The 25441-nt window shown below is 39.3% G+C and overlaps 1 protein-coding gene across 1 annotated transcript in view; it reads left to right on the top strand.

Annotated features, from left to right (window-relative positions):
• ATP7A (ATPase copper transporting alpha) overlaps positions 1 to 11621 on the top strand; it is a 136266-nt gene extending 124645 nt beyond the window's left edge. The window contains exons 18-23 of the mRNA XM_081126087.1: positions 5350 to 5514; positions 6516 to 6658; positions 7879 to 8082; positions 8601 to 8718; positions 10534 to 10636; positions 11018 to 11621. Of these exons, the coding sequence (XP_080982213.1) occupies positions 5350 to 5514; positions 6516 to 6658; positions 7879 to 8082; positions 8601 to 8718; positions 10534 to 10636; positions 11018 to 11294 (1010 nt within the window). The 3' untranslated portion in view covers positions 11295 to 11621. The remainder of the gene's footprint in view (positions 1 to 5349; positions 5515 to 6515; positions 6659 to 7878; positions 8083 to 8600; positions 8719 to 10533; positions 10637 to 11017) is intronic.
• The last annotated feature ends 13820 nt before the right edge of the window (positions 11622 to 25441 follow it).

Here is a 25441-nt window from a genome sequence, read left to right as displayed (position 1 = left end):
CATTTCATTTACAGTTTTCTCTGAATAATGTCCTTGTCCACAGTGGCATATCTGTCATGAACTTACTTTCATCTTTTTAAGACTCAGTTCACATCTCTCTTCAGTGAAGCCTTCACTGGCTGACATACATAGGCAAAGATATTTGCTCTTCTTTTTAAATCATAACTGTACTTAGTCTCTGTTATTGTACTAGGCACACTGCATGAAAATTCTTTATTTACCTGTCTGATTCTTCTAAACTGTAATTTCTTTTTATTTTTCTGTGAACTTCTGGTATCAAACACACTGATACATAGTAATTTTGTTCATTTGATAACTTTTATTAACTACTGTTCAAGACACTAAAGAATTAGCAGTGAGCAGAATAGACAAAGTCCCTATCTCATGAAACTTACATTCCTGATTAGAGAAAACAAGAAAGTGAGCAAATAAAAAAATATATATGTATATGTATATTATGTATGATGGAAGAAAATAAAGAAGGGTAAGGGATATAGGGAATGCTGGAAGTAGTGAGTCTTATTTTATATAGGATGATCAGGGTAGGCCTCACTGAGAAGGTGATATTTGAGCAAAAACCTGAGGAGGGGGAGGGAGAAAGTTATGTGAATATCTGTGATACAAGCATTTCAGACAGGAGGAATGTTAAGTACAAAAGTCTTGAGCCAGGACTGTGCTTGATTAGTTTCAGGAACATCAAGGAGAACAGTGTGGCTAGAGCAGAAGAAATGCGTGGGAAGGGCATAAGAGATGAGGCCAGAGAGGCAGGTAGTGAAGGACTAGATCTGGTAAGGACTTTGAAAGGACTTGGGTTTTTGCCCTGCCTGATGTAAGCCACTGGAGAGTTTTAAATGTAGGAATGATGGAATATGACTTAACATTTTCAAATTATTACTCTGGCTGCTCTGGTAAATATACACTATTGGGGGAAGGGCACGGGCCAAAGCAGGGAGGTTAATTAGTGTCATAATCCAGATGAAAGATATTGGTTGCTTGGACTAGTGTGGTAACAGTAGAGGTCATAAGAATTGGTCAATTTCTAGATGTGTCTTAAAACTGGCAGACAATTTTTTTTCACAGATTGGATATGGTATAAGAGAAAAGGAGTCAAGAATCTTGCCAAGCATGAGAGTAGGAACTGAATTGTCTGGCATTAGGACAATTAGGACAATTTTCTGGCAGCTTTCTCCCAGACAGAAGTGCTGCCAGAGATCATAATTCCTTTCATGAGCCCTTCCCCCACAGAACTGGCAGACGGGTGCCATATCTGAGACTCCATCAACCTACCTCACGCTCCCTAAAACCTGCCCCACCCAATTTGCAGGCCCACCCAAGCTGTTTCCAGTAGATTTTCCATACAAATGGCCTATCTTTGCTCATGCTTCAGATTTTCCTAAAATCTCTCAAACAAGCATCATCTGGCCTCAGTGTGTCCTGTACCTCTCACTAAGTAACCCCAGGCTTGGCACTAGCCACACCCAGCCTTGGATCACATCTTGGCGTTGCTTGGGCCCCTCTAAACCCAGTACAAGTAGCAGCGATCTGCAGATCACTTTGTAGCTCATGCCAGGTGGCTCCAAGAAGAACACAGGTGGTAGCTGACCTTGGCCTGCACCTCCTGGGAGGTCCCAGAGCCAGTGCACCCAGTGGACAGCTTCAGACCACATCAGAGCACCACCCAGCCAATTCCACAAACGACACACAAGGGGCGGACTCAGTGGGCACTCCTGTTCTATGGGATGGGCCCCTGCACAGCTGATCCTCCATAGTGTTCAGAGATCGGTGGTTGGTGGTCACAGACAGTCCTTGCAGCTGAACAGTCTGGGGGCAAATGCCTCCCATTGACATGCCAACAGCAATCGAGGCTCAACTACAAGAGGAGAGTGTACACAGCCCACACCGGGGCCGCACCTCGAGTGCCCAGCTTGGGTGATTGGGTGATTGGGGAGGCTGTGCCATTGGACCCTACAGGACACCTAATTTATTAGGCTACTCTACTGAGCCTGGGAGACAGAGCAGCTCTACCTAATACATAGAAGCAAACACAGGGAGGCTGATAAAATGAAGAGACAAAGAAACATGTCCCAAATGAAAGAACAGAACAAAACTCCAGAAAAGGAACTAAACAAAATGGAGACAAGCAATTTACTAGATGCAGAGTTCAAAACACTGGTTATGAGGATGTTCAGTGAGCTTAGGGGAAGAGTAAGTAGATGAACTTAGAACTTCAAAAAGAGATAGGAAACGTAAAAGCAGAACTAGAAAACAATCCTGTCAGAAATGAAGAATACATTACAGGGAGTCACCAGTGGAGCAGATGAAGCAGAGGAACCATTACTCAGAGATTGGGAAGTCAAGGAAGCAGAAGATACCCAATCAGAAGAGCAAAAAGAATCCAAAAAATTAGCATAGTGTAAGAAGCTTCTGGGACAACTTCAAGCGCACCAACATCCCCATCATGGACGTGCCAGAAAGAGGAGAGAGAGAGCAAGAAATTGAAAACCTATTTGAAAAAATAATGACAGAAAGCTTCCCTAACTTGGTGAAGGAAATAGACATACAATTCTAGGAAGTGCGGAAAATCCCAAACAAGATGAACCCAAAGAGGCCCACACCAAGACACATCATAATTAAAATGAAAAAGTTTAAAGACAAAGAGAAAATCTTAAAAGCAGCAAGAGACAAGCAGTTAGTTACCTACAAGGGAGAGCCCATACGACTGTCAGCTGATTTCTCAACAGGAACTTTGCAGCCAGAAGAGAGTGGCAAGAAATATTGGAAGTGATGAAAAGCAAGGACCTACAACCCAGATTACTCTGCCCAGCAAAGCTAGCATTTAGAATCAAAAGACAGATAAATTACTTCCCAGACAACAAAAAGCTAAAGGAGTTTATCACCACCAGACCATTATATGAAATGTTAAAGGGTCTTCTTTAAGAAGAAGAAGAAGAAAAAGATCAAAACTATGAACAATGGGGTGGGATTGGGATGGAGGGGGTCAGGGAGTGAAAAAAAGGGGTTATCTGTAATACTTTCAACAACAAAGATATATTTTTAAAACTGTGAACAACCAAATGGCAATAAATACATATCTATCAACAATTGAATCTACAAAACAAAAGGAACAAGCAGAACAGAAACAGACTCATAGATATAGAGAACATTTTTTTTTTAAATATATCTTTATTGATTTCAGAGAGAGGAAGGGAGAGGGAGAGAGGGAGATAGAAACATCAATGATGAGAGAGTCATTGATCTGCTGCAGCCTGCAACCGGGGCATGTGCCCTGACCGGGAATCGAACACTGATCGCCTGGATCCTAGGTCGACACTTAACCGCTGAGCCACGCCCAGCCGGGCGATACAGAGAACATTTTGACAGTTGCCAGATGGGAGAGGAGTTGTGGGGATGGGTGGAAAAGGTGAAGGGATTGAGGAGTACAGATTGGTAGTAACAGAATAGTCATGGGGATGTAAAGTACAGCATAGGGAATATAGTCAATAGTATTCTAATAACTATGTATGGGGTCAGGTGGGTGCGAGATTTATCGAAATGATCACTTAGTAAGTTATGTAGTGTCTAGTCACTGGGTTGTACACCTGAAGCTAATATAATAATGTATGTCAACTCTAATTGAAAAAGAGAAAAGAGAATTATGCCAAGGTTTATGGTCTAAACAATTCAGAAGGGTAGAGTTGCCATTTAAATAAGATGGGGAAGACCACAGCAGGGGCAATATTGAGGAAAACTGATCAGGAGTTAGTTTTCAACATGTAAATTTTGAGTGCCTATTAGATATTCAAGTGGAGATGTCATAGAAACGGAACTATCAAGTAGGCAGTTGGCTGCACAAGACTGGAGTTCAAGGAAACAGACTGGATTGGAGATACGGGTTTGGGAGATCCACTTACTGGTCTGTGTTGTCCAATATGGTAGCCACTAGTTATATGTGACTTGTAAACTTTAAGTAAAGTGAAATTTAATTTAAAATCCAGCCCTTCAACCATTGAACAGAGAGGATATAGAACATTTCCGTCACCAAAGAAAATTATTGGACAGCACTGCTATAGATGGTATTTAAAGCCATGAGACTGGATAAGATCAATAAGCAGTGAGAGTAGATGGAGGGTAAAAAGGAGGTTTAAGGATTGAGCCCTGCAGCACTACAAATTAAGAGGTCAGGGCAATGAGGAAGAACCAGAAAAGAAGACTGATAAGTGAGTGAGGAGGTAATTTATAAGAATGTGGTGTCCTAGAAGCCAAGTGAAGAAAGAATTTCAAGGAGTGAGTGATTATCTGTAAAATGCTGCTAATAGGGCAAGTAAAATGAGGGCTGATAATTTGCCATTAGGTTTATTAAAGTAAAGGTCGCTGGTGTACTGTGTGAACGATTCTTTGAAGTAGTTGAAACAAAAGCTTTATTGGAGTGGGTTCACAAGAGAATGGGAAGATATGAATTGGAGCTAGCCAATAGAGTCAACACTTTTGAGAAGTTTTGCTATATGTACAGAAGAAGAGAAATGGGAAGGTAGCTAGAGAAGTGAGATCAAGAGAGGTTTTTTTAAAAGACAGGACTATAGTGTAGAGAGAAAATTTGATTATGTAGGAGAGAGAGGGGTGAGTTGTTAGATGTTTGTAGAATATGCAGAGGAGGGGGAGCTGGTACACAAGTGGAGAGGTTGTCCTTAAATGGGAGCAGGGGCAGTATATAAAAGCAGAAGGGAAGCTAGATTCATGTGTACACAGGTACAGCTGAGTAGATGTGGCAATGAGAGCTTGTAGAAGTTCTCTTCTGATTGCTTTTATTTTCTTTCTGAAGTAGGATGCAGAGTCATCCTCTGGTATGAGAATGGGCGAAGAGATCTAGAAGGAATGGAGAAGGAATGGACTAGGGAAGCATAGAATTGCCAGATAGCACTAAGAGCCCACTTAAAGTTAATGATCACATGTTTGCATGTGAGACATCAGTATGGTTGTATGTTTTCATTCAACCACATTCAGCTACTGATCCGCAATAAATATGTTTAATGTAATTCAACTGCTTTGGAAGGTCAAAGGGAAAGGCAAAAGGGAAAGCTTCACCAAGAAAGTAACATTTGAACTGGCTCCTGAAGAGTATGGTGGAGTTTGGTATTTTGAGAGGAGGGGTAAGGATGTTCCAGGTGGAGGCAACAGCATATGTGAAGGCCCAGAGGCATGGAAGAGCAGAGTATCTTCAAAATTTGGAAATCAGTGTCGTAGGCTGCATTCTATTCAAAATACAATGTTTAGACAGGAGGAACGTGCCTCATGGGGTAGTTAGAAATATAAAATGAGCTCATTAAATGTTATTTCTGTACTTTCTTTCAGATGCTTTTTTATACTCAGATGCTCTTAATGCTCAGCAGTACAAAGTCCTCATTGGTAACCGGGAGTGGATGACTAGAAATGGTCTTGTCATTAATAATGATATAGATGATTCCATGACTGAACATGAGAGAAAAGGTCGTACTGCTGTATTGGTGGCAGTTGATGGTAAGGTTTTCCATAAGTACACTATGACTCAATTTTGTGATCTCAGCTCTTGTTTTATGTGTACTTTTGAGAGACTTCTGAACTCTAAGAATTATTCAAAAGAGCTTGAATGCAAAGTGAAATTGTTATCAATACATAATTGTTACAGATTAATTTAAAATTCTCTTGCATTCGCCTGGCTTTGTTTTCATCCCTAGTCTATGCTGTGTTTTTTTTTAAAAAAAGCTAATCAAGGATTTTTTAAAACCTAAAAATAACATAACATTAAGTGAATAGCAAAGTAAAATAATATTTATAATCTCATCATCTTAACACAGTGTCAGTTTTAATTGTATATATTCCATTTCTGGTATATATATATACACATACACACACACACACACATTCATACACAGAATTACACTATTAGTACATATACTATTTTTAAATGGTTGCATTTTATTGTATGTAAATTTTACCTCAATAAAATTGAATAAAAAATTAAAACTTCATATACACATACTATTTTTTTTGCTTTATTTTATTTAATACTAAATATTTTCCAATTTTATTTTAACGCTACATAATTTATTAAACTTTTACACTCTAATTAACTTAATCACTCCCCTGTTGGAAATTTAAGCTATTCTGATATCTCATTATTGTAAATAACACTGCAATAAACATCTTGAGGTTTTAGGTGCTTTCTTTTTTTTAAATATATCTTTATTGATTTCAGAGAGAGGAAAGGAGAGGGAGAGAGAGAGAGAAACATCAATGATGAGAGAGTCGTTGATCGGCGGCCTCCTGCACGCACTCGACTGGGGGGGGGGATCGAGCCTGTAACCCGGGCATGTGCCCTGGCCCGGAATCAAGCCCCGATCACCTGGATCCTAGGTCGCCGCTCAGTTGCTGAGCCACACCCGGCCCGGCACAAAATTCTTTTGTTTTTGAAAATTTAAGTCAGTATATTTTTCTGCTTTCTCCATATTCCAAGCTCTCTTCTGGTGTTCCTATATTAGATGTGCTGTGTGGCTTGATAGCTATTGCCGATACAGTGAAGCCTGAAGCAGAATTGGCTGTCCATATTCTGAAAGCTATGGGCTTAGAAGTAGTTCTGATGACTGGAGACAACAGTAAAACAGCTAGATCTATTGCTTCTCAGGTAATTGGTTTACTTAGTTGTTGGAGTGGGGTATGTGGTAACTTCTAATTCTTCATATACATTTCCTTTCTTCCCTTCAGATGCTAAAAAATTCATATTATCTATTATTTTCATTATCCCTGAGTAGACATATCTGGTTCCTTAAAGAATCGGCATGCTATTTCAGGCAGGAATTTGGGCTTTGAGTTCTACTGTAATAAGTAAAAAGCTATTTGCTTAGTTCATGAGACGGTTAAGTGACATTGTGCACCAGTTTCTGTTGATGCTTCCTTTGAAATGTTGCTCATATTTTTCACAGGTGCTGCCAGGCTAGGCCAGGCTCTAAGCCTCTTATGCCTAAAATACAGCACTAGCTCCATGCGCTACCCTCTCCACTCCATCCTGAGCACCACTGATGAAACCATCTTCCTTGTGCACCACTTGACATACCATTTTTCTGCTACTGACACTCACATTTGCCTTATTTCAAAACTTTTCTCGTATTAGTCTTTTCTTCTTAGGAAAGACTTGTCTCTTCTATTAAATAACACAAGTAATATATTAATACATTCTTGTATAAAAATACTGAAGGATATAAAGTAAAAAGTTTGTCACCCTTTTCCCAAGCTCCCTATCAAGTCCTATCACCTATACTTTTTCATATGTATACATGTTTATATACAAATGTATAGTTCTGGTATTTTCAACATAAATTGGATCATTTTTGTATAGATTGTTTAGCAGTTTGCTTTTTTTACATAATAATATATATGCCTTAGGGTTTTGTCCATGTCTGAACATATAAAGTTATTTATTTTTTCTAAATTGCTACAGGGAATTCCATGGCCTGGCTGTATCATCATTTATTTAGCCATTCCTCTAATGATGGGCATTTAGGTGACTTGAAAATTTTGTTGTTACAGGGTAGTAATGTGCATCCTTGGGCATACCTCTTTTTGTGCATATACATGTACGTTCAAAATATAGCTAGACATGGAGTTGCTGAACCAAATGATGTGTGCACTTTGATAGATGCTGCCTAATACCGTCCAAAAAGACAGTACCAATTTACACATTCACCAACAGTGTATAAGGGAGCTCGTCTCTTACTATCACTGGATATTACCAGTCTTTTAAAATCTAGACATCTGGTGGGTGGGAAATGATGGCTCATTATTGCTGAGTTATATTTCAGGTAGTCAGTAATATTTCTTGAATTGAGTCTATTTTTTCTGTTGTAGGTTGGCATTACTAAGGTGTTCGCTGAAGTTCTACCTTCCCACAAGGTTGCTAAGGTGAAGCAACTTCAAGAGGAGGGGAAACGGGTAGCAATGGTAGGAGATGGAATCAATGACTCCCCAGCTCTGGCAATGGCCAATGTTGGAATTGCTATTGGCACAGGCACGGATGTAGCCATTGAAGCAGCTGATGTGGTTTTGATAAGGGTAAGTCCTGTAGCCTGAACTTTGAGCAGTGTAAGTCTGCTCTACGTGGTCAGGGATAGTGTCATAAAGTATATCGAGCGGGACAGTTCTGTTCTTCTAATTCCCATGCTCCCAGCTATTGAGACTGGGAGAATTTGAGATGGGTGTGTGATGAGTCTTACCAGTTACTTCCAGAGTTTCTCAGTCCAGTGAAGCAAATGAGAATGACAAGTTTCTAAAGTGAAGAACAAGATTTGGGAACATACTTAGAATAAAATTATCTTCAACAAATACTGAGGTTATTTTAATAGCATTTAATCCTTCTACCAGCATACAACCCTAAATGTGTTTTCAGAACCCTGAGAAAAACTCATGGAAAACATCTTCCAAGGCTGACTCAAATTTTTAGCAATATATGAGGTTTGTCGTTAAATCACATATTACCCCAAGGTACATGTCATCTTCAATGTACACAGTATCAAATGCAAAAATTTCTAGTTAGAATCTCTCACTAATATCACAAATATTTCTGTTCTCAGAATGATCTTCTGGATGTAGTGGCAAGTATTGATTTATCAAGGAAGACAGTCAAGAGAATTCGGATAAATTTTGTCTTCGCTCTAATTTATAATCTGGTTGGAATTCCCATAGCTGCTGGTATGTGACTGTTAACTAGTATTGCTTTTTCCTCTGAAGTCATTAGAGACCTATTATTTTGGAAGTTTTAGTGTTTTTATTAGTTTTGAGCTCATTTTTTATATGTAGCCTGCTTATGTGCTGAGAGGTAATATTAAAATCAACAGTTTTAATTTTCAACAATGTTCATTATAGTCTAGAATGTAGAAGCATTCTCTCAGGTTTATTTTATTTTACTTTATATTTTTCTCCAAGTTTACATTTTGAAAAATTCTAAACTTACATAGGCAGGGAAAAAATGATACAATGAAAATCTGTATACACTTAACCTAAATTCATCAATTAATAATATTTTGTTACATTGCTTCATCTCTTTCTCCATATATTCTCATTTATATATTGCTTAAGAGAACAAATTTACCATTAATCTCACTACCCAAACACAACTACTGTTAGCATTTAGTCTATTTACTTCTGGTCTTTTTTACTCTGCATCAGTTTTTGTCTTGTCACATAGTTGTAATTATAACGTACAGAGAATTTTCTGCTCTTCGTGTAATGTTATAATAGCCAACAGATTTTTCTTTAAGTTTGGGGACCAGATGAGAGAGAGAAATTGAATGAAGGAATATGATCAAGAAAAAGCAATTTAGAATTGTTTAATAAACATCTGATAATCTCCCGTATTTAAGGGCTTGGTAGAAGTTAGTAATAACATAAGAGAAATAGTTGTCACTTTCTTCTTCTTGTCTCTGGTTTGAGAGCCAAAGAAAGGCATAAAATGATATGAGGGCAATTTCAAAGCTGTTGATAAACACACAAATGCTGAGAGGACAAAGTAAAAGAACAATCAAAATCCAGAAAGATTAGCTCTAGCCAGGTAGCTCAGTTGGTTAGAGTGTTCACCCAATAAACCAAGGTTGTGGGTTCCAATCCCCGGTGAGAGCACATACAAGAATCAACCAATGATGCATAAATAGTTGGAACAACAAATCGATGTTTCTCTATCTCCCCCCTTTCCTCCCTCTCTCTCAGATAAATAAATTTTATTATTTTTTTAAATATGTCTTTATTGATTTCAGAGAGATGAAGGGAGAGGGAGAGAGAGAGAGAGAAACATCAATGATGAGAGAGTCACTGATCAACTGCCTCCTGCACGCTCCCTGCTGGGGATGAAGCCCGCAACCGGGGCATGTGCCCTGACCGGGAATCGAACCCTGATCTGGATCATAGGTTGTTGCTCAACCGCTGAGCCACACCGGCTGGGCTCAGATCAATAAATTTTTAAAAATCCAGAGTAACTAATTCATGGAGCAAGTGATTTTTAAAAAAATATATGTAACTAATGTATGACCACTGTATAAAAAGTAAAAAAAAGCAGATAAGTACATAAAAAATTAAAAATACAATAAGGCTATCTTATCCCCATCATATGAGCAAATATTAAAATGTCTGTCAAAACCAAGTGTGGATGAGTTTGTAGAACATGAACTCTCATTCCCTGTTGATGGTATGTGTGTGATCTGGTACAGCCACTTGGAAAGCAACTGAGGAATATCCACCTAAAGTTGAAAATGTGCCCATGTTAAACCCGGCAGCTTCACCTCTAGGTGTATACTCTAGGGTAATTATCAAACGTGTGCAGGGAAACATGCACAAGAATGTTCACAGCAACACTCTATCAGTGAAAAATTGGCAACCACATAAATCTCCACCAACAGGAAGATAAATTGCTGAATAAATATCAAGTGAGGAAATGATTCGTAAATACATATTAGAAACACATTGGTGATGTTTAGTACTATCTGCTATAGCTAATTCACATTTGTTTCCTAGGAGTGTTTATGCCCATTGGTTTGGCTTTGCAGCCTTGGATGGGATCTGCTGCAATGGCTGCTTCATCTGTTTCAGTAGTACTTTCCTCTCTCTTCCTTAAACTGTAAGTATGATGGCTTGCTCACGTTTATATTTTATATTCCTTTTATCATCCTCAGTCAGTCTTGGTAGGTTTTATTCTTGCAGTGATCAATGATAAGCCCAAACTGTCTTAATAATGAATGCTAGCCATGTAATTCTCACCTTATGTAGTCTATCCATAGTCAGCATAAGCACCAGGTGGGGTAAAATTGAGTACATTGGCTCTGAGAGGTAGGATTTCTGATCGTGTGACTACACACAATTCCTATTGAGCTACTTTCCTAGCAGGGTTCAGCCTTTGTACATTTTATACCAGGCAAAAATCTCTTTTCATTTTTTAATGTAACAAGCATCTAATTCACATTTGGTTATTTCAAACTAGTGTACTTTTGCATGTGTCCAGTTATAGGAAACCAACTTATGAGAATTACGAACTGCACTCCCGAAGCCAGATGGGACAGAAAAGTCCTTCAGAAATCAGCGTTCATGTCGGAATAGATGACACCTCAAGAAGTTCTCCTAAACTGGGTTTGCTGGACCGGATTGTTAATTACAGCAGAGCCTCCATAAACTCACTACTGTCTGATAAACGGTCCCTAAATAGCGTTGGTATCAGTGAACCTGACAAGCACTCACTCCTGGTGGGGGACTGTAGGGAAGATGAGGACACTACAGTGTAACAGGCCACACAGAGCGCTTCGAGCTCGTGTTGTTATGCACTGACGCCGCATTCATGATGTCACCTTAGCTTTTCAAACTATTGTGGAAGGATTTTGTGTAGGTGTCATGCTCTTATATTAGGGATTCTATTTGAATTGCATTTTTCTAATGGCAAAAATAAAGTTTTCAAGACATCAGCTCTGAACCCAGCGTTATTTAAAATGAATTTTCAGTATTTTTTGTTTTCACTAGCAACAGATCAAGTAGGCGGGTGAGGTTTACAGCAGGCCCTGCAATTGAAGATTGCCAAGCTGCTGCTACAGTGATACACGATTTTTTTATTTGACAAAAACAAACAAACAAACAAAAAACCTCAAGAAAAGGATAATTAAAAATTTGAAGATTTGAGAGCATGACCTTAAGGAGGTTCTTCAGCCTTCATCCCTGCCAGATTGGGAAACAGTGGCTTTCAGAGCAGTGTGTGAAGCATCTAGGTTTAGAAGGAAAACAGTAGAAACTGTTTTAAAATAGATGTGCCTTCAGTACTACAGGCTTTCTTCCCCGCTTAGTCTCCCTGCCTCTTTGTCTTTGTAGTTGCTTTCTTAGATGACCCAGTATGTTTTCTTTTGTATCTCCTTTTGAGTAAGCTAAGTGTAGGTGGTTTTTCATTGATAAAAAATAACTGACAATATTTCTAATATCTTGTTCTTTTCTTTCCCTTGTAGTTCAAAAGACTTTAAAGGTCCATAGCGTTCCCTGCTTCCCATCTTTCCATTGTTATTAAAAGTATATCAGATTCTTCCTTCAGTGACTCCCTCACTTGGTGCAAGCTTTCAATTCACTTCCACTGAGTTCGGCTCTAGGCTGTTCTTTGTGTAGTCTGTCAGCCTCAGTCCAGAAACTTAAGATTTGATTTTTTCAAAGATCAAAGATTTTTCAAAGATTTTTATTTTTTTTTTTACCATCTTTAACATATACGGGTCATATAAAATTACCTGGATTCACTAAACTTGTCCTCTTATGGACAGAATATAAGACCTTAGCTGGTATATATAATTTAACAGATTTTAATTGTCTTTTAGTGTTTTAGATAACCACTCAAAATGACTTTAAAATAATGCTATTACACAAAACTGCTTTTACCAAAAATACAATAAATTGTAATGGAGAAATGAGAATTTCCCTAGGTGTGATACCTTTCAGGCAAATCTATACTGTTCTCCAGTTTGAAACATTTACACTTGCTAATTAGTGTGATTGGCAAATTCAGAGGCTTGTTTTTATTACTATATAAATTTAGAAATTTCCCCTGTGAATGCCTGAGAGTTAATACGTTGGCCAGAGATCTGGCACTGTACTTGTATCACTATTTAAATTTCCTTGTTAATTGTAAGATGGATTTCATATGTAGAATATGTAAGTGAACTCGTAAATTTCCAATATTTTGTTCTCATTGCCATATGTAAAGCTGCTAGCACAGTGCCTAGCACATAGGGTTTGTACTCAGTAAATGTTAATTTTTTTCTCCACGTGAGGTCAGTAATAAATATTAAAAGTCATTGTTATAGGGCAGAGTCTGAAATCAGGTGGTAGTGGGGGATGGGTTTCTTCCTAGTCTACTTTCCCTCTTATCTTTTCATGCACACACAAAAAAAGTTTACAACATTATTCCATGTTGTCTTTTCAGATTTAGAAAAGATCTCATTTTTATCTCAGCTATTTTAAAGAGAGAACTGAAACTTGATGAAGGTGCTATTAATCTAGAAAGGCAAACCCATTTTAATGAAACAAGAATGAGTTTGTATGTCTAGGCTCTTAGACCAATGCCTATGCCATCTTCCATGCTACCAGTTTGAATATTAATATGTTTCTTATTTTAATTCCAGTGGCCCATCATACTATAACTTGTTTCTTCCAGAAGAAACAGTTAATATGACAGGTGTATATTAGACTTTTGAAAAAAGAAGCACCTCTCTCTCTTTCACTCACTCTCTGTCTCTTACTTTTTTCTTCTCTCTCTCTGAAGCACTTGCAGATAGCCAGCTACTACTTTTATTATTATGTATATGTTTGGGTAGTGTTCTTGCCCCACCTTCCAGGGGACCCACATCATAGGATAGTGAGAAGAGCAGCCTATAGTCTGGGAAAAATCAAGGATATAATTTCAGCCCTTACTACCAGAACACAAAACATGCTGTTTAGAAAGAATCTTGCTTTAAATATCTGTAGCCATCTTTGAATTCTCTACAAGTTTTGTGGGGAGTTTTTTTGCAATCCTGAATTCCCATTAGCTTCATAGAGCAGCTATATTGACAGGAGAGAGAGGTGATTTATGCAGTGGATCAGAAACACTCCTTTCAGTTAGTAACTAGCATTAAGTAACTGGTTACTAGTGAGAACAAATTTTATAAATGGGTGTGTATGTGTGTATGTCTATGCATGTACATATATAAATACATGTATATGTACACACACATATTACCATATAGAAGGAAAATAGGTTGACAGTAGTCCCTCTTATCCATGGGAGAATGTTCCAAGACCCCCAGTGGATGCCTGGAACCTCGGATACAACCAAACCCTATGCATGCTGTGCTTTTCCCTATACATACATCCTTTTCACCTAAAGAAAGCATTGTATGGCTTCTCTCTGCATATCCAAATTGCCAGCATCGCTACTCTTGCACTTTGGGGCCGTTATTAAGTAAAATGAGGGTTACTTGAACACAAGCACTGTGAGACCATGACAGTCAATCTGATAACTGAGACGGCTCCTGAGTGAGTAATGGGTGGGGGGTGCATACGGTGAGGACGCGCTGGGCAGAGGGCTGATTCCTGTTTCGGGTGGGACGGCCCAGGACAGCGTGAGATTACATCACAGTACCCAGAATTTAAAACTTATGAATTGTCTTTTTCTTGGAATTTTCCATTTAAGATTTTTGGACCATGGTTGACCGTGGATAACTGATGGGGCAGTGAAACCACAGATAAGGAGGGACTACTGTACACTTGAATTTAATATTTGGAGCTCTTTCTTTGTTATTCCTTCATCGCTCTTCTGTACTCACTCAGCAGCGTGCCCTCCGTGCAAGTTAGCAAGGGTGTTTTGATTTCCAGTGCTGGTTTGGACTCAACTACGGGGCGCCTTTTATCTTCAATATCCAAAGATGCCTTTTGAATTTCAAAGGTTAAAACATAACTAAAGTATTTAGTGTTGTAGTATAAAGAAGTATGGTTGTTATTTGTGAAAATAGAAATGTTATTTTTCCTGGTTTAGTATCAACATTTTAGAGTGTTAAATTTGATGTCTTGTGAACAAATAATTTTATATTGTGCTTTAACTTTTTAAAAGTTATTCTTTTTTCAGGTGTATTCTTTGTTCAGAATGCTTAAATAGGACTGTAGATGGATATTTCCAAAAATTTAAGTGTACATATCTTTTATGTACACAGCTTAAAATCAAGAATGTATGTTCTTAGAGAATTTTTCCATTACTTGTGGATCTTGCTTTAAAATTATTTTTCTTAGTATTTATTTTACTCCTGTTATTTTTTGGGGGTGAGACATCTGGCTATTGGTTATTTTAATGAGAATAAAAACAATCCTGGAATCACTCCCTTTGGATTTTTTATTTGTTTAGTTCTTTTCTATATTTAAAATATTATTTTACCAAATATAAAAATATATAGATTCATGCCAAATTATTAGCTACTTTTACACTGGTTTTCTTAGTCCCTCCGAAAGTTTATCTGGTATGAGTAACCAGATAAAGCACATGAGCAAGGATTCTTGTTCTTTGATTAAAAGAGCTTCTGTAATAGCATCGATAATAAATGCCTTTTGTAGCCAAAACCAGGTGTCTCAGCCTTATGTTTTTAGTTCAAGAAATGTTTAAACATTGTTAAACATCGATTGTTTGCTACCCAAACAGCAGTGGGTGATGTTGTGCAATAATCATCTACGATAGTCAAGATGTTTAGTAGTTTGTTTTTTCCATAAGCATGTAATTGATCTTATTTTGATCTGCCAAGGATGTGCCTTCAACTTTATAATTATAATATTGTAAAAAAAATATTTTTGCCAGTGTCTCATTTCTTAGATCATCCAAATCCTCTACTAGCAGTTCCAAACTACCCTGTGTTTTTAGTTTAGTTTAGTTTAGATTTTTACTGTTAATGATGGGGCAGGATTAGAGGCAGTACCATGTAATCACTGAGAGTGGGAGGGAAGAAATCTATTTTCCTTCGGACTCCACTTGCTGTATCATTTAGTGAAGGTGAGAAACAAATAAGGAATATAGCTGTCCTCCTTCCCTTTGTAGTCTCTAATACATTCTTGATAGATTGCCTACCCCAAATGACCTAAACGGAGACAAGAGCTTTTTTTGAATTTTGGGAGCGCCGTACAGTGTGTGTTTGAGTGTCGCACTCCAAATACATTTGCATACCAAACACTTCTTTGAGTAAGGAAAGGGTTTTAAACTTATTTGTAAGGGAACACTAATTTTCATCCCCGCCCCCAGTCCTTGGGATTATTCAGGGTGATGACATAGGATTGGAAATGGAAACATGAGAGTAAAATCCTTGAGGTGTCCACTTAGCTGGGCAGCCTCCTTTTTCTATTGGCATCTTGACTAACCTGTGAGAAGGACGTGCAACATCTCAGGCGAGGTTTCAAAACTTTCCAAACAAAAACAAAACAAAAAACTAGAAAACCTTCCTGCTGGGAAATACTTGCTAGGTTAAGGCATCAAAGACCCTGTGAAAATTCAAATAGAGGTGAGAGAGGTACAGCTGCCTCTTTTACAAATTCGACTAAGGCCAGCCAGCCCTATTTGCTTAACAGCTTCCTCTTCAGAGATGTGACCATTAGTTGTGGAAATAAATTATAAACAAGGGATGAAAGGCAAGGCTCTTGAGAAAGTTTAAGTGAAGTTTCTAGTATAAATAGGATCTCATACAATTTAAGAAATATTGCCCTGGCCGGTTTGGCTCAATGGTTAGAGCATTGGCCCACGACGGACTGAAGGTTCCCAGCCAAGGGCATGTACTTCAGTTGCAGGCTCGATCCCCGGCCTCGGTCAGAGTGCGTGTGGGAGGCAACCTATTGTGTCTCTCTCACATTGATGTTTCTCTCTCCCTCCCACTCTTTCTGAAAAGCAATGTGAAAAATATCCTTGGGTGAAGATTAAAAAAAAAAAAGAAATATGAAAACTTCCATACAGTCAGTCCTCTCTCTGGAAAAGTTCAAAATAGGCTGAATAGTCTTTGGCATAATGTACCTACTGCCCTTGAGTGGTATCCGGCTTTTCATTGTCAGCACCATACCCCCTACCCCCAGGCGTGTATATAAACTGAAGTGCATCCATTACATCAACATTACTTGCTTCACCTCGCCCAATCAAAACCTCATTTTTTTACTGCAATTATTGTCAACAAGTAATAGGGAAAAAAAGGATATTACCTTAATCCATCCGAAAGTGCCAGTGACCTTTAGATCTGGTCAGAAGTATTTGGATAAATTTAGCCAACTGCCAAGAAGAAATCAACATGTAGTTGACCAAATAGTGTATATATAAGCAATGGCTAAGCCTTCCCTCAGGGAAACAAAGCTTTGAATGTGAATCCCATCTCCTTTACTTGCTGCAAATAAATAAAACTCCCCAACAACCACATCTGGTTCTTGAATAGAACCCCTTGAGTTTGGTAATACTGTGGTCACCCACGATTGAGATTAGAGATGTGAGAGACGGACACTAGTTCTGTTTGTCTTCCTGGCTTGAGTTGTCCTTGTGGGTTTCAATTCCTCCTCACAAGTTTCTGTTTGTCCTGGTTCTCGCAAACAGCCAGTTTTCCTTCCTGATTGCAGTCTCAGCACTAGATGTAGAGGCAACAATCTGCATAAACTGCTCCATCAGCTTCCACAATCCTGTGAGATCTGACCCCTATAATAAATTCCTTATTCTGTACCACTCAGAGTAGTTTTGCATCTCTTTTTTTTTTTTTAATAAATATATCTTTATTGATTTCGGAGAAAGGAAAGGAGGGAGAGAGAGAGAAATAGAAACATCAATGATGAGAGAGTCATTGATCAGCTGCCCAGCCCACAACCTGGGCATGAGCCCTGACCGGGAATCGAACCCCGATCACCTGGATCCTAGGTCGATGCTCAACTGCTGAGCCACGCCCGGCCGGGCAAGTTTTGCATCTCTGAATGAACTCTAATTGATACAGATGGAGAAAACACAGATACTGTAGTGAGAAGTAAAATGGCATAAGGTGACTCTGCGATTAAAACCCAAAACAGATGTGTCCTCCCCAGAGTGTTTCTATTGGACTAAGAAAAAACTGAGGATCTGGTGGCAAGAAATAGCAATAATGTTAAACGATATATTCACCAGAGGCTGCTGATCGCCCCTGTTCCACAGGGCCTGAGACCCACAAGCAGCTCTAGAACCTGTGTGTGTAGTCACATCTCTCCTAAGCACCCTGAACTCCAGAGCAACTTGAGGGCTGCAGCTTTTCCACTATAGATAAAGTTTGTAAAGGCTGCTGGGAAGAAGCTAATCTAATCTAAAGAAAACAGAATCCAGGGGTCGTTCTATTAAAGCTGCCATTGGAAGACTTTGATACTTGTATATAACATTTACATAAGTACATAGATTATTTTTGTTGTTTTTCCCTTTTTCAAATGAAGCCACCTCTAATTCATCAGTTTGCGATAACCACAGTAACATCATGGGATGTGTCCTTTAAGTTTTTTCCTTTGTGTATATATAAAGCTAAATAGCGATGGTTTTTAACCTATGGCTGAGTGAAGAGTGAGATGAAAATGAGAAACCACTAATTTTGCTTTCTTTTTAAACATTAAAAAAAAATAATTGTATACATTGTTGATGTAAGAAATGTCCAAACCTATAGGGAATTTTTTTAAATTTATCTTTATTGTTGAGAGTATTACAGGTGTCCTATTTTCCCCCCAAATTGACCCCCTCCACTGCACTCCCACCCCCTCCCCAGGCCTTTACCCCGTTATTGACTGTGTCCATGGGTTATGCATATATGCATCTAACTTCTTGGTTAATCTCTTCCCACCCTCCACCCCCTTTCCCTCTTTTCTCTGAAATATGATCGTCTGTTGCCATGCATCAATGTGTCTGGATCTATTTCGTTCGTCAGATTCTTTTGTTCATTAACTTCTTCTTAAAGAAGACCCTTCAACTTTTCCTGTAGTGCTGGTCTGGTGGTGATGAACTCCTTTAGCTTTTTCTTATCTGTGAAGCTCTTTATTTGACCTTCAATTCTAAATGATAGCTTTGCTGGGTAGAGCAATCTTGGTTGTAAGTAGGGAATTTTTATAAGAATTTATTTGACACAGAAGAGAGACACAAGGAAACTCTGGGAGGTGTTGGATATGTCTATTACCTTGATTATGGTGATAGCTTCATGAGTGTTTTCATGTGTCCAAACCCATCAAGTTGTACACCTTTAATGTTTGTGGGTTTTGTATGTTATATTTCAATAAAGCTGTCTTTAAAAAAAATAATAATTTATTTGAGCCCAGCCAGCACGCTTCAGTGGATGAGCATCCACCTATGAACAAGGAGGTCACAGTTCGATTCCCGGTCAGGGCACATGCCTGGGTTGCAGGCTCAATCCCCGGTAGGGGGTGTGCAGGAGGCAGCCAATTGATGTTTCTCTCTCATCACTGATGTTTCTCTCTCTCCTCCTCTCCCTTACTTCTCTCCGAAATCAATGAAAACATATTTAATAAAATAAAATAAATATCCTTTAAAAATTTTTTATTTACTTATTTGAGAGAGAGAAACAAACATCAATTTGTTGTTTCAATCATTCACACATTCATTGGTTGATTTTTGTATGTGCCTGGACCAGGGATTGAACCAGAAACCTTGGCATATGGGGACGACACTCTAACCAACTGAGTTACTGGGCCAGGGCAAAGTTCATGTACTTTTAAATGCATAAAACAAATTACAAACCATTATTCTCCAAAACACTTTTCTCAGTCTGTTGAGATCTTGCTCCCAGGCATATCCTCTGTTTGACTCAAACACTTTTTCTTTTAAATTCTCTACAGGCTTGGATGTTCTTATGTTGACATGGAAGAATTTCCCTAAGAAAAATTGGTTAGCATCCAAGCTCTGTAGGTCCAGATTAAGATTCAGTGCACCTCTTCTGTGGCCTTAGAAACATGCAGGAGAGAGTGGTTGAGATGAGCGTTAAGACAAGTCACAACCATCTGGTGACCTCTTTTGCGGAAGAATGTGATCTTCACTCAAACTATGTTCTTACACCTTTCATCTCCACAGTACTAGGTTAGTAAATGTATCAAGACGATGACTTTCTAATAGGCTCTTCTACATATGCAGGATGTCCCCCCAAAAATGTATACACACTTCAACAGCTGATAGCTCAATTTTGAAAATGAAATATATTTTAATAAGCATTGCCTTTATAATTATTCAAAGTGTGTGTACACATATTTTGGGGATACCCTATATTGCTCCTCCTTCCTACTTGATACTCCACTGTCACCATCAGCAGAACACTGCAAGGCTGCCTAGAAATGACTGGAAGAAACTACCTTCCTCTGGCCAGCATAAGACCCATATGTCTGTCAACCGGGGACTGCTCCCCAACATTAGACGTGTACCTTTTCCTTTGCTAATTCTAGAAAATGGCCAAAGAATTAGTAATTGAACTGAGCCAATGGGTGTTTAATAAAAAGGAACCCATAATTAATCTTATCCCTAGATATGGCAGAATGATGAAATATATATTAATTAACTTTCAGAATCCTGAAATATTCTAGGCTACTGACATATGATTTTATTGCCAACTGCTTAGATGGTTTGGTTGATATCATGGAAAATGCCAGAGAGGCTTCTATTGTTATTCCAATGATTGTCACAGTGAACAAAGATAAGATTAAAACTATTTTAATCTTTTAAAAATTTTAAAGTGTACCCCCAACTTTGTTAAATAGAGTCTGATCTCTGAAACAACAGAGAGTAACTTCTCCCACATGGTAGCTAATTTTTGTGTCCTCCTCCTGTGATGTGAGCAGAGCAAGGACAATGGGCCAGATACAGAAGGTCACCAGGGTGGAAAGCCCCAGGTGCCTAGCAAAGGACCACTGTAGGGTGGAACCTTGCCCCTAGGGTAACCTTTCCTCCCCTAGCATTGTTATACCCAGGTTACCGGAGACTAAGTCACACAGAGACCAAATTGTTTGGAGGTTTTTTTTTAGCCGGCGGCTACGAGCGGGCTCCTGCCCTAAGCAGATTTGCAGCTCCAAGCAGTCTTTGCAGGGAGAATATAAAGGCAAAAACCACATTCTTGGCTGGAAGGGGGTATTCAGGTGCGAGCTAGCAAAGCAGCATACAGAAGCTAAAATAAGTGTTAATCAACCTTCTTTGACTAGCTATTCTCTGAAATGTTGTGGGCTGCAATCTTTTACACAGCGCCAGGAAAGGAGAAGAGGTCATTGTTTCTACATAATAAATTTTGTTGCTCTTGTTTATCTTAAAGTAGCGGTTGTCAAGGCTGAAATGGGAGTGCTATGCTTCAGCATATCACTGGTCATGCAGTTTGGACCCCCTGACCTTTCCTCCCTAGAGATAACATCTAGACCTCAGTTATATTTCAGCTCCAGGCCCAGAAAAGCAACAAAACCAGCCACAGCTGACCTCAGGACTGGCTGCATTGGATAATGACCCCTACCCTGGCACCAACCAATCAATCAGTGGGGACCAGGACCCCGACAGGACACACCTGGAAAACTGCTGAACATTCTATTAAGATCTTCCCCTGGAACCCCCCCTAAAATCTCCTCCCTTAAAACCCTTAGGATGGAGGACCCAGTGGGTTCTTCCTCCCAGGAGCAAGTCAGTGCCTTCCCTTTCGCCTGCCCCCCCCCCCCCCCGGCCCTTCCTTTGCCTCTATAACTTGTTTCCTAAGCCCATTTCTTCTAGGAATTGCTTTTTCTACCTCTATAATTTTATAAATAAATGTTCTCTTGCAGTTCAGGTCTTGGCTCTGAATTCTTTCTTAGCCAGAACCCAAATTCTGAGGTTGCTGAGCTCAAGTCCCGTCTGACTCTACCAGACTAACACCCAGTGCTGTTCCCACCGCCTACAACCCCCTCCCCCACGGTCTCCTCTACGAGCCCAGCTTGTCTGCTTCTTCCAAGTGTTCATCACATGATGTGATTACCCTACTCTAACATCCTGCCTGACTTCCTGTTAAGCCCATTTAGTTAAAGTTCATGGTGTAATGGGGCCCTCAAAACTATTATGGGCTTACCAGTGTCAAGCACGGTGGAAGTTATTTGCAGTAGCTTATGAAGGCAACTAGGTTACTGTCTGGTTCATGTTGAGTTTTTAATCAACTGAAACCCATAGGTATTTTTTTTTAAGAATTGGAGGTAATCATTTATTCATTCAACATTTTCTCTTTTTTTCATATTCTTAAATGCTATGCTTTATTTTCAGATGCTGCTGCTATAAGAAAATGTTCATGTTGGTTGTTAAGCCAATTTTCCACAATTACTGCATTTTTGAAATTTATGTCTTGAAACTAAACACACTATTTATACATATAACATTTGTCAAATTTCTATTATTTGTTACCGCGGGAGGAAAGAGGCTAATGTTAAAGAACAAAATTCAACCGAGTGAACTTGAAGATTTAATTGGTTTTATTAAGTGATTCATGAATTGGGCAATATCCCATCTAGCAACTAGAAGGGAGCTCCAAGGGACTGTACAAAATGGAAGGCTTTTATAGGGAGCTATTAGCAAAAAAAAAAAAAAAAAAGAAAAGAAACTGAATTGGTCAAAGGATTAGTTTTAGGCCAGGCCTTCTTTGGGGGAGGGAAAGGAAAGTTTTGTTTTTTTTTATCATGCAGATGTCTCTTCTTCCTTTTGGAAGGGAGTGGAGAAGACCCATAGAAAAGATTACCTCATTGGCATTGACCAGAAAATTCCAGTCTAGTTGATTAATATTTTATCTTTCCAACCCGGCCGGGCGTGGCTCAGCGGTTGAGCGTTGACCTAGGATCCAGGCGATCAGGGTTCGATTCCCAGTCAGGGCACATGCCCAGGTTGTGGGCTCGATCAATGACTCTCTCATCATGGATGTTTCCATCTCTCCCTCTCCTTTCCTCTCTCTGAAATCAATAAAGATATATTAAAAAAAAAAAAAGGTTTTATCTTTCTGGCCCAACCTGCATGGCTCAATGGTTGAGCGTCGACCCATAAACCAGGAGATCATCAAGGTTCAATTCCTGGTCAGGGCACATGCCCAGATTTTGGGTTTGATCCCCAGTGGGGTGTGTACAGGAGGCAGCCCATCAATGGCTCTCTTTCATCATTGATGTTTCTATCTCTCTCTCCCTCTCCCTTCCTCTCTCTGAAATGAGTTAAAAAAACACATTAAAAATTATTTTTAAAACAGATTTTACATTTCTGGTGAAGGTCAAAACTGCAATTAGGTCAGGTATTTAAGTCTAGGTTTGGTATCATGGCCTTTAGCACAAGTGATGCCATTTTGGGTCTATTGTTTTCTAACACTGATTTCTGTTCATCTCTAGCATGACTAACACATTAAGTTTGTGGGATGAAAAATTTCAGACATTTTAAAATTTATCTCAATTAAATTGCATAATTTCAGTCTATTTTTTAATCTTGACTTTGTCACTTAATGTATTTACCATGCTTTCTAGTCTTGTGTCATCAGCAAATTGATGAGCAAGCTTTTAGAGTCTTAAAACTCACTGATAGCCCTGGCTGGGTTGCTCGGTTGGTTAGAACGACATCTGGATATGCCAAAATTATGTTATTTGGGATGCCATCTGTTATTGGTGGGAAGCTCTCCCTGTCCCCATCGGTTGCCAGGGAATGTGAATTTCTTGCAATGTCACAAGAAAAGGAATTTTCTGAGACTTGCATGGAAGGATGAGATATTGTAGAAAGCTTTATTTCTGTGGAATCAAACTCCTGAGTTTCCAAGGTCCTATTTCCCTCTGTCACACGAAGGAAGAAGTCCCATTTTGCTTTCAGCAAAGCTAGGATTAAAGTCATTTCCCAAAATTTCCATTCCATGTTGGAGTAGTGTCCAGTCCAGCATCAGGCTATCTTAGTTTGTGTTTCCAGCTGCAGTCCATTAGTCCATTGCCTGTGGGTTCCCCTGGCCACATGGCTATGGGGGGAACACTGGCAGAAGCAAAGCCAAAGGAACCAGAGAGCCAAGACAGAGAATTCCTTTGTCTGGGGGATTATGTATTTCCAAATATTTGCAGGCTTGCAGCAGCCCCACCTCCTCTAGTCAATGATTTCTGTTCCCAGGTTTGACTGGAAGCAAGAACCTTTCCTATGTCACCCCAGCTCACTTTGCATGCATCCATCTTCCCCTTCATTCAGTCTCTTCCCCCAGTAATCTGTGGGAAATAGGCCAGTGGTTCCTTGGGGAGTGTAAAACTTCCTGGTGAAGCTTCCCAAATGGCCATGCTTATAATGTCTGGCCTTCCCTTTGTCTTCCTCCTATTGTTAAGAACTAGCTAATTATAATGGTATCAGTTGCGGGTTCAATACCTGGTCAGGGCATATACAAGAATCAACCAATGAATGCATAAATAAGTGGAACAACAAAATCAATCTCGTTCTCTCTCCTTCCCTCTCTCTCTCAAATCAATTTTTTAAAAATCACTGATAAAAGTGTTGATTTAAGGAAGACCTGAGGATGAAGATTTGTAACAAGCCACTAAAGACCTTTTTCCAGACTGAGACCGCTACATTAACAGATACCTTAACAAGATGTTAGTTCACCTAAGTCAATATTCTATACCCCATATATCTATCTTGGGCACAAGACTTTATCAGATGCCTTGCTGAGGTCAAGATTCAGCTTTCTATGGCTATTTTAACATATACCAAAATTTCCTGGTCTAAAACAACACAATTTATTATCTCACAGTTCTGTAGGTCCGAAGTCCAACATAGATCTCCCTGGGCTAAACTCAAGGTGTCCACAGGGCTGCATTTCCTTCTGGAGGCTGTAGGGGAGAATCCATTACCTTGCGCATATGGATTGTAGGCTGAATTCAGTTCCTTGTGGTTGTAGGACTGTTCTGGGGGGACCCGCGACAGAAGACCACCAGAGTTTGTGTTTGAATTTTTGGAGCCTTTATTAGCTGGCCAGCGGCTACAGTTGCAGCGTCTCACCCATGTAAGAGCCGAACTGCAGCCCTGACCCTCAGTTCTTCTCTCACTTTATGCTCAGGAACCACAAAGGCACTGCAGTAAACGGGTTTCCAATAATTTGTCAGGCTGTCAGCTTTTGGTACAGGAAACAAGGGGGGACCTTTAGCAACACAAAAGGAACGATTTAAACACAATGTCTTACAATGAGTAATGGGGTTATGCTTGGCTGGAGTGTGACTGGTTTGTTCTTTCTATGGGAACTCGGGGGGGGGGGGGCAGTAATTATTGGGCTAGCTTGTCGGGCCTTGTCCTGTACAGTAGGGATCTTGTTCTACCTTTACTGTTAGTTCCTTAAGTATATTCTTCTGGCCATGGTGGCCAGAACAGGACCAAAGTCACCTTTTTTTTACTGGCTGTCAGCTGATGGACATTCCAGTTTCTAGAGGCCAGCCACATTAATTCATTGCCCTCGTTCTCCATCCTCAGAACCAGAAATGGTTGGTCAAGTCCCACTCATGCTTCACTCTATCCTGCCTTTTATGTCACATCTCTCTGCAGCCAGGAAAGGTTTTCCACTTCTAAGGGCTTATGTTATTACATTTGGACCCACCTGGATAATACAGGATAATCTCCTTATTTTATTTTATTTTATTTTATTTTATTTTATTTTATTTTATTTTATTTATTTATTTTTTTAATATTTCTTTATTGATTTCAGAGAGAGAAAGGGAAAGAGAGAGAAACATCAATGATGAGAGAGTCACATTGGCTGCCTCCTGTACGCTCCCCATGGGGGATCGAGCCCACAACCCGGGCATGTGCCCTGACTGGGAATCGAACCGTGATCTTCAGGATCATAGGTTGATGCTCAACAGCTGAGCCACATTTGCCAAGCTAATCTTATTTTAAAGTCAACTGATTAGGTCTTGGCTGGTGTTGCTC

The sequence above is a fragment of the Miniopterus schreibersii genome (assembly GCF_964146895.1).
Source record: "Miniopterus schreibersii genome assembly, chromosome: X".
Lineage (NCBI taxonomy): Eukaryota > Metazoa > Chordata > Mammalia > Chiroptera > Miniopteridae > Miniopterus > Miniopterus schreibersii.
This window is presented reverse-complemented; position numbering and strand designations above follow the sequence as displayed.